Consider the following 18,538-nt stretch of genomic DNA (forward strand, 5'->3'; position numbering starts at 1 on the left):
AATATTTTTATTATTATTTTTCATTACTCAGCGTAAAGGTATAACCTTATGTAACGTTAGTGCTTATGTTTACGTTCTGTTTTGATCGTTGCTATGGAGATAGAAATAAAATAGAACGCGTGAGCTTCGATAATTGGGAGAAGAGAAATTAATGAGTTGGATGGAGTGAACAAGTTTTAGGCGGGAAGAAGGAAGGCATATAAGCGAGAGGTAAAAGTAAACAAGAAGACTGAAGGGCAGGAAATTCAAGGAAGTAGCATTCAGAAGTGTACGGAGATGAGGAGAAAACTTATAGATAGCTGAGAGTAAAGTCAGCGATGTCAGTAATAGGAATTTAGTGCCGTAATGATAACTAAAAGACTGCAGATTAACAGAAGATTCAGAATAAATCCACTAAGCTTTAGAATTACTAAGTATTCCTATATTGCTTTAAAGAAGGATGGTACAAAGCTCAATTTGTTATACAGTAGTAAACATGGAATAATTATTCTGCCCTATAGTAAGCCTGTCAAGAATTGTGTAGCGCGATAAATAATAATTCAGTTATCTCCTTGAAGAATTCTTTTGAATAGTGTTCCATCAGAGTAACAAGTGAATATAGTTTGAAATGTGCTCACATTGAATCTGATGTGCTAAGGATTAATCTCGGTAAGAATAGTCCTATTTTATTTTTATTTTAGTGTGAAGGTTTAAGTGATAGTTCCATCTCGAATATCCTAACATTTACTGTGGCGTTTCACTGAATTTTGCCAAGGTTAGAAGTTGAAAATGATTCCCCTTGAAGCAATAACTGCCGCGATTAATAATGTTATAAGTGTTTGCTAAGTGTTAAATATAGAGTGTAACTAAGTGATACCAGCAAATTTATTTAGCAAGAAATTCTGTAATATTGATCAGCATGAACAATCTTTGTGATTAAGAGAACTGTGAATTTTGTATCTGAAGATTTGAAATCTAATTTAATATGAATGTTTTGACATGAAGAACTAAGTTAATTGTATTATCTTATTTGCAGAGTTAAATTTATGTATTTGTCATATAACACCTTGTATTAAATGTTTTGTTTTGTTGATTTCAATATTGTGTGTGCCTGATTCTTTTTCACTGCACCGTTCATAAAAAGTTCGAACCTTGCGGGAGCCCTAAGTGAAAAATATTAAATTCGGCCTGTATGAATAAAGAGACTGCTAAGTTAATTGAAGATTGATTCTACTATTTTACATAGACTAATCTAAATATAGGGTGGTGCAGTATAAATATAAATTTCCCTACATTTTGATTAGTAATCAACCAGCAATTAATTGTTTTTATTAAGAACAACATTACAACAAGATGGCGAACCATAGAGCCAAGAAGGACGTTCCAACAACGCCCACAGATGTGAGACCCTTTGACACTTCTGCGCATGTCAAAAGAAGGAGAATCTATTCCGATAATAGGGTAATCAATCCGTATTGTGGAATGAGTTGTTTATTATTACACATCAGAAATTAACTTTTTGTTTACGATCATTGTAGTTTTTAAAGTGGTAACTATTTTGCTTGTATAAAATTGTATACCCTAGGTATACAATTTAATACTGCTTCCTCTGGATGACCCTTAACTATATCTCATACACTAGCATCCTTACCCTGCACTGTTTTATGCCATGGAACAGATTTAAGCTTCTCCCTAAGCTTGTCATAATCACACACCAGACTGTTCAAATGAACAGCCACCCTACCAACATCTCCTATTCTTTTTGGTTGCAATTCATTCGTTATCATCAGCAGTACTCCTCCCCATATCCTATCTTCCCTGAAAATACTATCACGTTCCATCCCTGTAACTGTAAAATCATCTGCTGTTAGCCAAGTCTGATGAATGCCTATAACTTTTGGCGAGGTTGCACTAACCAATGGCTGAGGCCAGCGTATTGTGCTTGTTCTGTCCATTTATAGGATGAAAAAAATTGCATTTCCAGGAGGAGAAACCTTGTTACCTTCATATTAGACTCACTAACTCACTGACAGTTGAAAAGCCTTTATAAATGTTCTTCACATCCAACAAAAGGCATCAGCGTTATTGACTAAATTAGGCTGGTTGCCTATGACCAAATACTTATTCAATATAATTATTATTAATAATTACTGGTTAAAATTGAATAATCAGAATTAATTACTTTAACCGGTGAATAATTCCTAGAGGAGTCTGGTAAATGTGATAAAAACATGTTTATAGGTTTTCATTCTCAATAGAAATTATATAAGCTTAAGTTAGGTTAGGTAAGGTAAGGTTACTTTATAATGAAAAAAAAGTAAGGAAAGTACTTCTTTTGCACTCAATGAAATCAGAAATCATAAACTAACCTGGATGTCGCACGTCAAACCAGAGTGTAGTCATAGTTTGTCGTGGGCAGATTAATGGGGATGAGAGATAAATGTTGTGGACTGAGCTTAATGATTGTGGGCAGATAAATGGGGATAACAAATAAAAGTTGTTGTGGGCAGATGAATGGGGATAATAGATAAATCAGAGAGGAACTGATCTGTGTTTTTCTCCATTGATGAGGAAAGAGATACAGCAATGACGTTTATCTATTATCCCATTCATCTGCCCACAACAACTTTTATTTGTTATCCCGATTTATCTGCTCACAACAACGTTTATCTTTCATCCTCGTTAATCTGCCCACAACAAACTACGACTACACTCTGGTTCAACATCCAGGTCAGGTTAGGTTAGTTTATAATGATTTCTGATTTCATTGAGTGCAAAAGAAGTACTTTCCTTACTTTTTTTCATTATAAACTAACCTAACCTAAGCTGTCATAATTTATATTGAGAATGAAAACCTATATATAAAACCTATAAACATGTTTTTATTACATTTACCAGACTCCCCTAAGAATTATTCACTTTAACCAGTTAAAGTGATTAATTCTCATAAATTATTCACTTTAACCGGTAATTATTAATAATAACAGGATTTATCACTTTAACCGTAACATATATATTTATAGTGGGTAATTTTATAAATCAAATGCTCACTGAATTTAAGAATGATACGAAGATAACCTGGACCTGAATAACTGAGAAAGCAGACTCTACTTTAGAATTTTGATTTTGTATGCCATCCAGCACTGGTGGATGAGGATGATTTCGAGAAAATGTTATGCTGATCTAGTAGCAGTCGTTATTAGTTTTGTTTTTGTCTAAGTTTGGTCTGAATTCCCCCCCCCCCCAATCCCTTCACCAAATTTAATTAATACAAGGGTCAGAGAAAATCATGTGTTATCCTTAGGACAATAATTCCCCACTCTTTCTGATTCAACATCAGTTAATTACTATTTCTCAATAGATCAATAGTTAATTACTACTGTCACCACTGATGATGGCCTGTAATGTTCAGGCAGAAATATATGGCCTTAAATAAACAGTATTAATTATTTGTGTTTTTCGTTAATATAAAGAAAAGAAATAAAACAGGATTGAGTTTTACTGTCACTGAAATAACAGGTTTATCAGACCCTGCTAAAGAATGGCTTGGGGATCAGATTCAAAGTTCTAGAAATGGACATTCTGGAAATGTTAGTAATTTATGTAGTGTATAGCTATCAAATGAGAAAGAAGTGTGCAGTCATCAGCAAAACTGTATATTGTCAATTATAAGCAGAAGGAGAGGAGTAAATGAAAGAGAGCCTTGTCGAGTCCTTGCATTAGTTCCAATGTTAAGAGGTCCATCTGCTATCACATGAAACATGCAACCATAGAGAGAACTGGAAATCCATTTGCAGAAGACATAAGACAGATATCAATGAGCTTACTTATTCAATAGACCTTTGTGATAAATTGATAAAATGTCTCAGAGAAATCAAGAATAACCACTTGAAAGTCCTCAAGCTTTACAATGACATTTGCCAAAGTTGTGTGATATAAGGATATTTCCTGCTAATGAACCATTAAAGAATTCACATTGGCAACCTTTATTAGCTGTATGATTTCCAGGTAGTACAGACACTGAGGGTTACTGGTTTTCTCTATTACTTTAGAGGGAATTCAAGTGAGAGAATTTGAAAAGTAATTTAATGGTTAAGATTTGTCTCAGAAAACAAAGACTTAGTTAAGGGATGAGAATTTAAAGTGGAATGATAAATTAATATTTCTGTGCCAATAAGAATTGCTTCAGTGATGTGTTCAGTGTAAAAACCAAGGAAATGAGGCAAAAAAAATCATGAGGATTATTTATCCCAGGTTGGCATCCTAATAACGCCTGACAACACACAAATGACAGGCAGTGTAAGTGTTACACCACAGGAGAAGAAATCAACATTAGATTGTGGTCTGAATTACCTAGAGAACAAAATCCACAGTATACTTAGAAAAGTCACTAGTGAGGAAGAGATCAAAAGTGTTTGGAGAATGGTTAGGATTATCTGGAATTCTTGAAGGGAAGGGAACAATTTCCATGAGAAAAGTGATAGTAAATGCTTCTGCATTTCAACATGCTGGATCAGTGCAGTTGGAAAAGGAAAGCCAGCTGGAATTGTAAGCATTAAAATCTCCAAGGAAGATGACTTCACTCTTTTGACAGTTACACTACAGAAAATCAATTTAAAGAAAGACCATCAAAAGTTCAGAATGGTTTGTGGCATTAGGAGAAGGACAAAAACAGCAAATTTGATGGTTTGGCTTATCACGTGGATAACATCCCCCACTCTCTAACAAACAGACTGCAGGTTAAAATCCTGCCATGGGAATGGATATTTGGGAAATTCATCTCTCATCTTTAGGTGACAGATGAATTTCATAGCTGGTGTTAGATCAACATCCTGCTTACTGGAGGCCTAAAGTAGCCTCCAATAAGAGGGTTTCAGGTTTGGTTTTTAGGGCAAGGTTACTGTATTGTGTGTATGTGCTATTAACACTAATTCATCACTACAGGATAAGGATTCTCAAGCTATTGACACCATGGTGTATGAGGGTTGTTTGAAAAGTTTGGTAAATTTCCAATAGACAGAGACACAATTCATTCATTCATTCATTCATTCATTCATACCAGTGTCGGCACGTATTATCTTTTTCATGACCCCTGCCTGGCAAAATTTTAGCCATGTAAGATGCATAGTTCTCGTTTGGCAAACATTTAAAATGAATGTGTTCACATTTTTCATAAAAATGAAGAAAAATTAGTTTTGTGCAGTGATAAAACACTTTTATTTTTGAGAAGTGGATAGCTGCACAGGTCAAAGTCGAGTTAGATGCAGTTCAAGGGAACTCTGCACCAGCATTAAAGACTATTTATTTTTGGTTAAATGAGTTTAAATGTGGTCATAAATCCATTGAAGATGAAGCGCACTCCAGACACCAGACTGAGGTCATCTATGAAGGAAATGATTGACAAAATCCATGGTATCATTATGGAAGAAAGTGAAGTGAAAGTGCGTGAGATTGTAGGCGTCTCAACTGAAGGGTGTATAATATCCTGAATGAAAAATTGCACATGAAAAAAAGATGTGAGCACGATGAATGCCGCAATTGTTGACTGTCGATCAAAAATGCATGCGAAAAGACATTTCAATGCAATGTTTGGCAATGTTTAATCGCAATTTGCAGGATTTTTTGCATAGATTCATGACTGCAGATGAAACTTGGATCCACCACTACACACCTGAGTCCAAGCAGCAGTCAAAACAGTGAACAATGCCTAGTAAAAGAGCACCGAAAAAAGCGAAGACCATTTTGTCAGCTGGGAAGGTGATGCCCACTGTTTTTTGGGATTTCCAAGGAATTATCATATTAGACTATTTGGGAAGCGTCATTGTTGGACTGTTTAAAAGAAGAACTGAAGAAAAAAATAGCCAAGATTGGTATACAAAAAAGTGCTCTTTCATCAAGATAATGCACTGTCCCACACATCATCCGTTGCAATGGCAAAATTGCACGAATTGAGGTTCGAATCAGTTCCAAATCCATCATATTCTCTGGACTTGGCCCCATGTGACTTCTTTCATACCAGTTTCCAAACTTAAAAATTTGGCTTGGTGGGAAAACATTTTCTTCAAACAAGGATGTCATCAATGAATATTTTGCACAATTTGACAAATCCAACTTTTTAGATGGGATGAAAAAATTGGAAACTCGCTGGACCAAATGTGTACACCTCGATGGAGACTATATTGAGAAATAAAGGCGATTTTTTTCCAAAAAAAAAAATGTGTTTAACTTATTTTTTTGCCAAACTTTTCAAACAACCCTCATATATGTACCACTTGGGGTATGTGGTAAAATTTTCGAGGGTATGCCGTGAGAGCTCAAAAGTCAGTAGATCTAGTTACAAAGTCGCTAAGTTGGCAATACTGATAATGATTAATTTCTGAGAACTGAGTGATGAAGCACAGCACTGTAGTTTGTGTCTATACACATTTGTCAATCCTCCCCTCCCTCCCTCTCCCTAACAGAGCTGAACCCACCTGAACTGCTCATTGCCCAGTCAAAACATCCATTCTAAGTGAGTGAATGTGCCTTCTTACTGCTCTATGTATTTGTTGTGATTTATTTCACTTGCTGTGCTTAGTTATTTTTAGTCTTCAGTTTACTGTGAAGTTAAATGAACGTGTTTCTAAAGTGTCTTAAAACATGGATAATTAAGAAAAAAAATAACATGGAGCCGATTGCTTCTACATCTACGACTATGTCATCATCCCATGTGAGTAAAGAGGTGGATTCAGCAGTAATTAAAAAAAAAAAGATTAAATCTTAAACAATCAAGTGATAAAAAAAATTAAAAAACATAAATATCATGAATCATATTTGCAATGTGTTGTTCTGAAATCCATTTTATGAAACCATCTCTTTTACAGAGACACACTGAAACAAAACATGAGCATTTAAAAAATAAGCCCTTAAGCTATTCTGAACATCTTTTGGAAGACTTGAGTAATAGAAAAACTGTAATTAAACATTTTTCTGGTGTAGAAGAAAATGAAAGTGCACTTAAAGCATCTTGCAAATTTAGCCTTCAAATTTCCAAAGCCAGAAAGGCTCACACAATAGGCGAGTCACTCATTCTTCCAGCAGCAGAAGAAATAGCTTCTTGTATGTTGGTAAAAAAAAAAGAGGCAAACCTTGTCAGAACCATTCCTTTGTCAAACAACACAGTTTCCAGGAGAATTAAAGATATGGCCTGTAATATTAAGGACCAAACTCATTCAAGCTATTCAATGTAGCCTGTGGTTTGCCATACAAGTGAATGAGTCAACAGACATAGCTGAGCTAGCTCAATTACTTGTTTTTGTGCATGGAAAATTCCAGGATGCAATATTTGAAGATATTTAATTTTGTAAGCCTCTCAAAACTTCTACTATGGGTGAGGATATTTTTAATATGATTGATTCATTTTTTGCCAGAAGCAACCTTGAATGGAAAAATTGTATGTCAGGGAGCAAAAGCAATGAGTGACATAACATATCACAGAGCTAGCAGGTCATATAAAACAAGTTGCACCAGAATATAAGTTAACTCATTGTTGTCTTCACCATGAAGTGCTGATAGGTAAATTTCTCTCTGATGATTTAAAAAGAGTTCTGGATGAAAGTGTACAAATGGTTAATTTCATCAAAACATGACTATTGAAGTCTAGACTTTTTTTCAGTTATCTGTGAAGAAATGGTTAGCCTGCATAAGAGATTGCTACTTCACACAGAAGTACATTGGTTGTCATGAGAAAATATTCTTTGCCATTTATTTGAACTCCACAATGAAGTATGCCTTTTTTTCATGGACCATGAGTTTTGACCTTCTTCGAGACTACAAGACTTAGAATGGTTTTTACAGTTAGCATATTTAGCTGATATTTTTGAAAAAATAAATATTTGGAACTTATCATTGCAAGGAGACAATGTTGATATGTTATATGTTCAGAAGAAAACAGAGGACATGGTAAGAAAACAAAAAATCTCTGGGAAAACAGAATTAAAAAGGAACAGCTGTGACTAATTTCAGTGAGTAGATTCATTTCTTAAAGAAAGTGAGCAAAAGATTGCAGACTTTGATGACATCAGACAACAAATAATCGTTAGCTTAAGCATTCTTAAAACTCTTATAAGGCATTATTTTCCACTCCCTAATGAAAGACAAGAATGGATTCAAGATCCCTTACATGTGATTTAGAAAAATGTAAGCTTTCATTGTCCAATAAAGAAGAGTTGATTGAGATATCTTGTGACAATAGTTTAAAATACATTCATTCCAAAAATTCACTGATTAGTTTTTGAAGTGGAATGGAGAAGGAATATACAACTTTGTCAAAAATTGCAGTCAAATATTTGTTACCTTTCACAACAACTTGTTTATGTGAAACTGGTTTTTCATCTTTAACTGCTTTAAAAAATAAATATAGGAAGAGGCTGGATGTTGATGATGACTTGCAACTCTACCTTAGCAAGATAACACCAACCACTGATGAACCGAACAAGCGCAACCATCTCACTGATACCCAGTAAAATGTTTATAATGTTATAAGATTTGTTAAATTGTTTATGTTACTCTTTGTGTTTATTGATATATGTAATTTATGAATACAAAATTTAATGTGTGTGTATTTTATTCCATTGTTATACTATAACTATAGTTTTATCTATCTATACAAGGGGTCTTTGGGGAGACCACACTCCTACGAGGCGCATCCCCTGGGTGGTAGATGGGGGAAACCCAAATGGGTTGCTCTGAATAACGAGTAAAGAGCCGTGGACCAAAGGATGTAGCAGAGGCATGGCAAACTGGCTACATTATTATGCCACTAACTTCCATGAGCCGGAGAAATTCTACAAACCGAGATAGTGCTACTGCGTATGGGATAGCCGACGTGCCTACTCGAAGACCACATAGAGTAGGTGAGAAATCAGCAATGTGGTCAGCCAAGGACATGAAACACGTAGCCACCCTCAACATAAGATCATTATACCGACCTGGAAAAGTGCAATTAGTCCAGGAAAATTTAAAAAGACTGAAATGGAGTATTTTAGGTTTATCAGAGACACATTGGTGAGGATGGATTCATGGATTTACCAGAAGGAAGACTATACTTCTCAGGAAGAAAAGATAACATACACAAAGAAGGAGTTGCATTATTAATTGAGAAGAAACTTACACACTCAGTAATTGAAATAAAACCAGTGTCTCCTAGAATAATCACAACCAAACTTCAAGCAAAAGGAAAAGGTCAAACAATTAAAATAATCTAAATATATGCACCAGACAGTAACCATTCAGAGGAAGAAATAGAAAATTTCTATGAAGAACTACAACAAGAATAGATAATTCTGAAAATAGAGAACTCATGATAGTGATGGGAGATTTTAACAATAAAATAGGACAGTTCACAGCAAACAAAAAAGATGTGATGGGGAAATTTGGATACGGAAAGCTTAACGACAGAAGAGAACAATTACTCCACTTCTGTAAGGCAAATGATCTAATGATTGCAAACACATTGTTTTATCAACACCCTAATAATAAATATACATGGACATCCCCAGATGGTAATATAAAAAACTGCAGACTATATCATCATAAACAAACAATGGAAATGATCAGTAAATAATGTATGAATATCAAGAAGCTTTGATTTTGACAATGAGCTACGAAATATTAATTGCCAAAGTGAAGATAAAATTCAACAGGAAAAACAATATCAGAAAAGAAGAAAACATCCACCTATCAAAACTAAAAGACAGCTCAAGCAGAAGTCGATTTTTAGAAACATGTGCTAGAAATTAAAACCCTCCATCTTCTAGAACAGCAGAAAATACCAGGAAGAAGGAAAAGAAACAGTGTTATCAATTGCAAAAGACACTCTAGGTACCAAACCCAAAATAAACAAACAGTGGATAACCCAAGAAATTGTAGCTACAATAAAAGAGAAAAGAGAGGCCAAGATACCTGTAAACCAACAAAACAATGAAGAGAATAGAGAAAAATAGAGCACTGAAAAATAAAGTTGATAACCTATGCAAAAAAGCCAAAGAAAAATGGTTATATTGAAGATATAAGAAAAATCTGGTCAAACCATTTTAAGACTATCTTTCACCAAGGAAACAAAACTACAATGCCAACAATAGAAGAAAATAATGACCACCCAAAAATTTTACAAGAAGTTAGATATGCAATAAAACAGATGAAAAACAATAAAGCACCAGGCATTGATACTATCCCTACTGAACTGTGGTCATATGGAGGCAGCACATCAATAGAATATTTAACAACCCTATTCAATAAAATACTACAAACAGGAGAGATCCCAAATGACTGGAAAGATCATCCCAATATACAAGAAAGGAGACAAAAGAGACTGCAGAAATTGCAGACCAATCAATTTACTCTGCCACACCTATAAAATATTCGTAAGAATTATACAAAATAGATTAAAAAACACCTATGAAGAACTGATAGGCATAGAGCAAGCTGGTTTCTGAGGAAATTATTTAACAATAGACCAGATTTTCACATTGCACCAACTAGCAGAGCTCAGCTGGGAAGACCATAAAGAACTATATTGTTGTTTTATGGACTTTAAACAAACTTTTGATAGCATCAACAGAGAAATCCTTCTTAAAGTTCTACTAGAAAAAGCAACAGACAAATATATAATACAATTTCTGATAAAATATTACTCTAAGACAAATGCAATAATTAAAAAGGACACACAACAGAACCCATAGAGATCCAAAAAGGAGTAATGCAAGGATGCCCATTATCCCCATGCTTATCAACATATATCTGGATGAAGTTGTAAAGAAGGCAATAGACAATGAGCCTGGAATCAATGTCAATGGTTTAAACATAAATAATATCAAATATGCAGATGATCTCGTTCTTATTGCAAGAACCCCAAATGAACTACAAAGATTGATAAGCTAAACAAAACCTGTAAAACATATGACATGACAATAAATATACAAAAGACAAAAGTGATGAAAATAGGGAGGAATGGAACTACCATCTCAGCCACCCTAAATGGAGAACAAATAGAACAAGTAGGCAACTTCATATATCTTAGATCAAAACTAACAGAAACAATAGATGAACTCTAAACAATCAAACACAGAATAACAATAGGATGGACCACCAATGGGAAAATTACAGAAAATCTGGAAAATAAACAAGATATCTAAGCAAGCTAAAATCAAATTATACGAATCAATAATTATACCAACAGTCATCTATGGAGCAGAAGCATGAACAGTTAAGAAAAAAGAGGAGAAAAAACTGCTGGCATTTGAAATGAAATGCTTAAGAAAAATAAATAGAACAAGTTGGATAGAAAAGAAAACAAACAGCACAGTGAGACGAGAATTATTGAATAAAAAGACAATAATAGAAAAAATTAGAAAACAACAACTGAGATAGTTTGGTCACCCTGTACGCAGACAGACTTCCTAACGTCCTAATCAATACTTTTCCAACTGAAAAAAGAAGACCTGACTGAAATTAATAAAGAACATCTCGAGATGCAGAACATATTAAGGAACTTTTTCAAACAGCAAGGAATAGAGAAGACTCAACTTGTCTTAGATGGAAGAGAAGATACAAGGGGTATGCCAGTTACATACACATTTCCAGGGGGTAAGTGAAGCATAAAAGGTTGAGAACCACTGCTATAGTACATCACTACTACTATTACTACCACTAATTACATTAGTGGTAATAGTGATGTCTTTCAGGATAAAAGAGCACTATAGGGCTTTGAAATAGGAAATGGTTGTTGAAATCTACATAGTTTTTAGCAATATAAGAATTATTATCATTGCAGAGGCACCGTGGAAGCTGAAAACTCATCAGAGGCCCACACTAACTCTATATATGCGTGCATGTGTGTATAAATAAATAAATAAAATATAAAAATATAAACATAGCCCAACCATGGTACTAACATACTATGGGTTTACAATAACTTTCATAAGATTCTAAATCGAAAACTGTTTGATATATCCTCTGACTGCAGTGTAATTATCAGTTTTGAGGTATTCATAACAAAGTCTAATCAATTACATTAGTGTTAATAGTGATGTCTTCAAACTAGTCCAGGATAAAAGACTGTGTAGGATGTATAAAAACTAGATGTTGCCATCTAGTTTTTAGCAGTATAAGAATTATTACTATTGCACAGGCACAAGGGGCGTGCCGGCCATATGTGCAATACACACAGGCACCAGGACCGTAAAGGTGCCAAAGAGGAGGAAATACTTAAAAAAAAAAAATAAATAAAAAAAAAAAAAAAAAAAAAAAAAAAAAACGTTTTTTAAAGTGATTTTTTTTATTTTTGGGGGGGGGGGGGGATAGGGGCGGCAACTAAAGTTTGCACACAGGCTTCAGACACTACTGGCGTGCTACTGGGTATAGGGGGGTACCAACTAAAGTTTTGCACACAGGCGCTAGACACCACTGGCGTGCCCCTGCACAGCCACCATGGAATCTGAGGACTCATCACAAGATGCCCACACTAACTCTGTTGACACAATTCCTATCATACTCCTCCTTTGAGCACATTACTGACAAAGCACTCATAACAAATTCTGGCAATCCATTCCACTCAATCATCATATTTCATGCAAAAAAAAAAAAAAAAAATCTAACCCCAATACTCTTGTAAACCACAGTCTTAGTCAATTTCCAAGGATGACCCTATGTTCTGACACCTCTACTGAAAAATTTCTCCTGCATTCATCCTATAAAACCTTTAATGCTCCTTGTAAGGAGCATTTCACAGACCACTCACAATGCTGGTCACTTAAATCCAAATCTTCTACCATACTTTCTAATCCTCAAAATCTAAGTGACAAGATCTGTATACAGTATCTGGATGATGTCCCATCAAAGCCTTATAAAGAGGAATAAAAAGTTCCTTATATTTACTTGTTCTTCAATCAACAAGTAATCTTATAATCTATTTTGAACAATTTGGCAACGTGCCATCTGAATGTTAACTCCACATAATATTCCTTCACCTGCAAATCTCTAGTTTCAACAATTTCCAAAATTCAGTTATATCACAGTACACAGCTTGTAATCTTTTCATCCTAAGATACAAAATTACACTTTTCCACATCAAACCCAATATCCATTACTGGATATTGGGTTTGATACTGAAGGATCTCTAGACTGCCTTAACTATTCATCACAAACATTCTAATGAACAGGTTCCTGTCACTATGGAGAGTTCACTTTTCCAGCTTTCCTCTTTCATACTTTATAATCTCTTCAGATTAATCTAAACACTTACTCCAAGAGTATATATTTCAGCTGTCCTCCTCTTCTTCTTTTCTGTGGTATTTTCTTTCTAATACATTTATAATCTAGAGGTTATGTCTTCATACGTGTCCTAGGAATATCATCTTTCTTTCTGTGATTGTCTTCTTCAATATTCAGTTCTCTTTTATTTCATGCAAGACTTCATTAGTTTTTCTTTCTCTCCAATTTACTCCTAGCAAGCACTCTCCAACAGTACATTTCAAATGCTTTGATTCTTTTCTGGTCTACTGCTGTCAGTTGAAGTGAGATGAAATGAAGTCTTACAACCATATAAGAATATGCTCCAAACAAATGTTTTTATAAATCTTTTCTGCATGTCTTTACTTACCTTACATGTAATAAATTATCTCTTTTTCTTTAATACTTCTTTTGCCACAGCAATTCTTCTTTGAATTTCTAAGAAATTATAAGATAGGAAATGATATCCTTATTTAATCATTTATCCAAGTGTTAGCAAACAAAGCTTCTGCATGAATTATCTTCATGACTAGGTTACTCGTATATAAAGATTCATGACTTCACATTAATTGCCTTAATATCCCATAATGCAAAGCACACATCCTTTCACTATGTGTATAATGCTAAGCATTATGGGAAGGCCACTATCCAGTTTCGACTTTTCTATAAGTAAAGGGTCATCTCAAAACACTAGACAATCCCTCAGATCACTTTAATCTTAATGAGTGACCCAAAGCATTGTTTTAAATCATTAGCTTTCAAATCACTCTATGAAGCTCGGTGGTGGTGGTTCCACTCAGTGAGAAACCAAATTTACCACTGAGCACAACTGCTCATCTCCCAGAGTAAAGCATCCATTGAAGGGCCCAATTAAGGTCATGTCAGTATAAATTAAATTATAAATGCTAAGAAATTATATTCTTGTTTAAACCTTTATCCTATATACAGCAGCCAAGTTATGAAGATACTTCACATGCAAACTTTGCTTACATTTGGATAAAGAATTAAACAAGCATATAATTTCTTGGCATTTTAAATTTTTAACTAAGTAAAAAAACTTTCTATATCTAGCTTTAATCCAGAGTATTCTAATAATAAGGTGTTACACATTTTTACTACTTGTATATGGGAAATATGTGACTTCTGCATTACTTCAACCTTCGTATCTCTTCTAAATCTAGTTCTCACTAACGAGAACTCAATCAAGGTCCATAATGCTTAGCATTACACGTCTAAGGATTTATGCTTTGCATTATGGGATACTAAGACAATTAATGTGAAGTCACGAACCTCTATATACAAGTAGCTTCACCATGAATATACTTATGCACAACCTTAGCTTGCTCACACTTGGATAAAGGATTAAACAAGAACATAATTTCTTGGCATTTTTAATATACTTCTTGAATAGTTCCTTGAAAATATACAAACAATTTTCCACTTGTTTGATATTCTTACCTCTAATCACTATTTTAGAGCCCCCCATAGCTCAGTTGGTATAACTACTTCTTCATTTCCATGGAATCCTTTTTTTTACTTCCTCATTTAGCATACATTTGTTCCAGTTCCTCCTGTTTCACAGGAATATAATTAATCTTACCTCGCACAGTTCAATATGATGCGCAAGTCGCCAAATTTTTTACCAAAAAAAGAAACAGTTTCTTTTACTATTTCATAAATAAGAGTATCATGGTAGAGCTCTTTAAGTTAAGCCACTTGACAATTTCAGATTTTACTAATTCGGTTGCTTTTTCCAATAGAATAATAAATAGATCTGGCACCATTAGAAGATGAAACTTTCCATTAGCATTTCTTCAAACGTTGAATTAGAATGTTTACTCAGATATTTTCTTTTATTTACTAATCACTTGTTGACAGTCTCAACTTTTCCACTTTAAAGATTCATAATGCTACAATTCCTTTTTGGAATCTTCTATTAACATTCTCCCGAATGTCACGTTTTCTTAAAAACGTCCTAAAGACCAAAATTCTCTAGTTGCCATTCTCTCTCTATTTGTTTTTAGTTCAAAATTCATGTTGTTCATAAAATGAATAAGGAACTTAGTTCACAAATTTGGAAAAAGGATGGGCTTGTTCAAGCTCAGAAAGATGATCCTGTAATCAAAAATTTATGAAGCAGTATTGAGGGATGAAACTCAAGATACATCTTTAAACCTGGAAAACTTGCATTTAGATAATGATGGATTACTCCTATTTAGACAAATAGAAGCCAAAAGTTGAGAGTGAAAATACTGGCATAAGCTCAAATGATTTCTTGGATTATGTACACTTTCCATGATTTTGACTTGGAAGGACACTAAGGATTTTCTAGAACTTGGGAAAGAATAAAAGAATGTTACATACGGAAAGGTATGAAGAGTGACATACATGTGTAATATCACGTCATAAATGTCAATAATGAACTCCTTTCAGAGGCTCCACTACAACCATTTCCAATTCCAACAAGATATTTTTAGGCTGTTCCTATTGATGTAGTAGGTCCACTGCCAACTACTAAAAAATGCAATAAGCATATTCTAGTAGCCATAGATATGCTAACTTGATTTCCAGAAGCAGCCTCAATGAAAGATCAAACTCAAAGACTATTGCAAGAAGGTTCTTGAATATGATTTGTAGATATGGAACTCCTCCGACCTGTATCAAGAATATCTAGAGTGTGGCGATCCTTACATTGCAGATGACTCATTCACAACCTTGACACCAGCCGACAAAAGAAATGGACTGAAACAGTAAATTGTAGATATTGTAGATATGTAGATTGAAAATTGTAGATAAGAAGTTAGTAATGATGTAAATTTTTCATGTAGTACTATCATATCCTGTACACCCCTTGAGGTTACATGGCAGGAATTCGATGATGATGAATTGGGAGATGTAAATTCCCAATTATCTCTAGCATCAGATAATTCTGAAACTAGTACCCATTCAGAAAATGTAAATAATGAATCATTACATAATGATCAGCAAGAACCTCATTATTATTTAAAATCTAAGAATAAGCATTAAATGAATTGTAAGTTTTGTTAGATATAGATAAATATTTAGAAAAATTAAAAAAAAAAAATTTTGGGAGAAAGATGAAACTGATGTAAAAAATAATCACAACCATGTTTTACTTATTCCAACTATTTTCGGGCACATAAGCTCAATCAATGCAACAATTTCATATTTCTTACTTCTGATACTCCTGGCATTCATAAATAAGCATAAAAATTTATTTCTTGGTCTATAACCAGTCCCATACATGCTGTTCCCCATCTATGACTTCTCCTCACCTGCTCACCCCCCCCCATTAAGCCAATGAGCAAATCATTGTATTCGTCCCAAAACATAGTAAACATGATCTTCCTGAAGGTAAGCATCTGCTTGAATATTTTTGCCTTTAAAAGATCCACGATGTTGCCATTGCATTGATTGCTGCTTTTTCTCTGACATTGCATGAGAAATACAGGTTTTATCACTTGTCAAAATGTAGTTCAAAAATTCATAACCTTCATTATGTTACCATTCTAAAAAAGTTCTGTTCTGCCACTATGAGTGTTGTTTTGTGATCGTCATTGAGCATTTTTAGCATCCATCATGCACACAATTTGCGATATTGTAAATGTTCTGTGATGATTATGTGTTGTAAGGAATGAGAAATACATCGAAAACATGTACTCAACAAAATGATGAATTCCCACTTGGTGAAGAAAATCAGCAATGATTAATGAGAGGTGGCCAGCCTTCAGTCTTTGCTGTGCACATTTGTCTTCCATTCACCAAACATTCCATATCATCTTCTCGCCATTTCCACACTCATGGCATTTTTTCCATACACTTTACTTAACTTGCTGATAAATTTCAGTTGGATAAAATTTCTGGGATTTTTGATTTTCCTATTTGTTTTACAACACAATGGCAAACTTAAACTCATAGAATGAGAACTGACAATATATCTGTTGCAGAGTCTGCAACAATATATATCTTTTATTCACTCAAAACAATATTTCATGAGATGCATCCAGAAGTTAAGTCCTGATCATGCATGCTGCACAGGCAAATCCCCACACCTGTCGCTTGCACTATCAGCATGCATGATCAGGACTTAACTTCTGGATGCATCTCATGAAATATTGTTTTGAGTGAATAAAATCTACTGAGGTATACCCTAGAAATCAAGGAGGAATTTGTACAACAAGATGATATTATTTATACAAAGAAGCTCAAAATAATATTTTACACATTACTTACTTTGATCACTAATCTTTTCATATCATTGTTATTATTCAGGGTCATGTTCCAAAATATATCCTCTGCCTGTTTAGTCCATTCTCCATGAAGAGGTACTATATTGCTCAATTCACATTCTATAGCTTGGCATGGCAGGAGCAATAGTTTGGGTGGTATTTCATAAATTTCATTTGATGTTACTCTGCAACATTCTCCAAAATCAACAAAAAACACATCAGCTTGAATACTGTTTTCACTGCCCTCAATTTCTATTAAGTTTTCAATGCGAGCTCGATACCACCTAAAATCATGAGTAAAAACACTTTTAAGAAAAGGATAATAAAAGGAAACATTAAAGCTATATTTTGTTCTCAAAATATCAACATTTGGCTTACAAATTTTTATCAGTTATTACTTCTCACAAGAATTATAATATGTTGACTAGTAATACATTCAAAGTCAGAAGTAGAAGTTATCATTACATACATGATCTGAAAATAAAGGGACTGATATGATTACAGAGTAATAGGCATCAGTAGATTGATAAAGGCAATTCAAATAACAATGTTTAGAGTGCATTCTGTTCACTAGCAGAATTGCTATAACACACGAGAACAATACTGCATTTTGACTGAAGTAGCATTGAAATGTTTGTTGTAGAAATAAATAGTGAATACTGAAAATTAGCTAATCAGTACAAAATTTTAATGAAAGATTAAAAAAAAAGTTTGCAATACTTTGCTTTGTTTACATGGATAATTCACATCAAATATACTGTTCTGAATGGATGAAACACTATTCTCGAGGCAGATAATAAATTAACAATGAGGACCAAATGGATGCTGAACCACATTATATGCTGAGGAAAAATGTTGAAAAAAAAAAAAAAATTGATATGAAATAAGCATTCAAATGGCAAACCTGGTGCTCATTTTACCTGATGCTGGACCATGCCTTACATCATGTAATAATATATATCTGTCATATTAACTGTAGACTGACCCCCTACTCTTCTTGCTCCCCCACCCACTGAATGTTATTACAGTATTTGAGGGCT

The 18,538-nt window shown here is 34.1% G+C and overlaps 1 protein-coding gene across 1 annotated transcript in view; it reads right to left on the bottom strand.

The window, feature by feature from the left end:
* LOC150103097 (putative ATP-dependent RNA helicase TDRD12) overlaps positions 1-18,538 on the bottom strand; it is a 623,943-nt gene that overhangs the window by 92,303 nt on the left and 513,102 nt on the right. Inside the window, exon 23 of the mRNA XM_090397898.1 lies at positions 17,503-17,782. Coding sequence (XP_090254024.1) covers positions 17,503-17,782 — 280 coding nt within the window. The remainder of the gene's footprint in view (positions 1-17,502; positions 17,783-18,538) is intronic.

Source organism: Typopeltis vanoorti, chromosome 9 (genome assembly GCF_054136105.1).
Source record: "Typopeltis vanoorti isolate ZY-2024b chromosome 9, IOZ_Tvanoo_1.0, whole genome shotgun sequence".
Taxonomy (NCBI): Eukaryota; Metazoa; Arthropoda; class Arachnida; order Uropygi; family Thelyphonidae; genus Typopeltis; species Typopeltis vanoorti.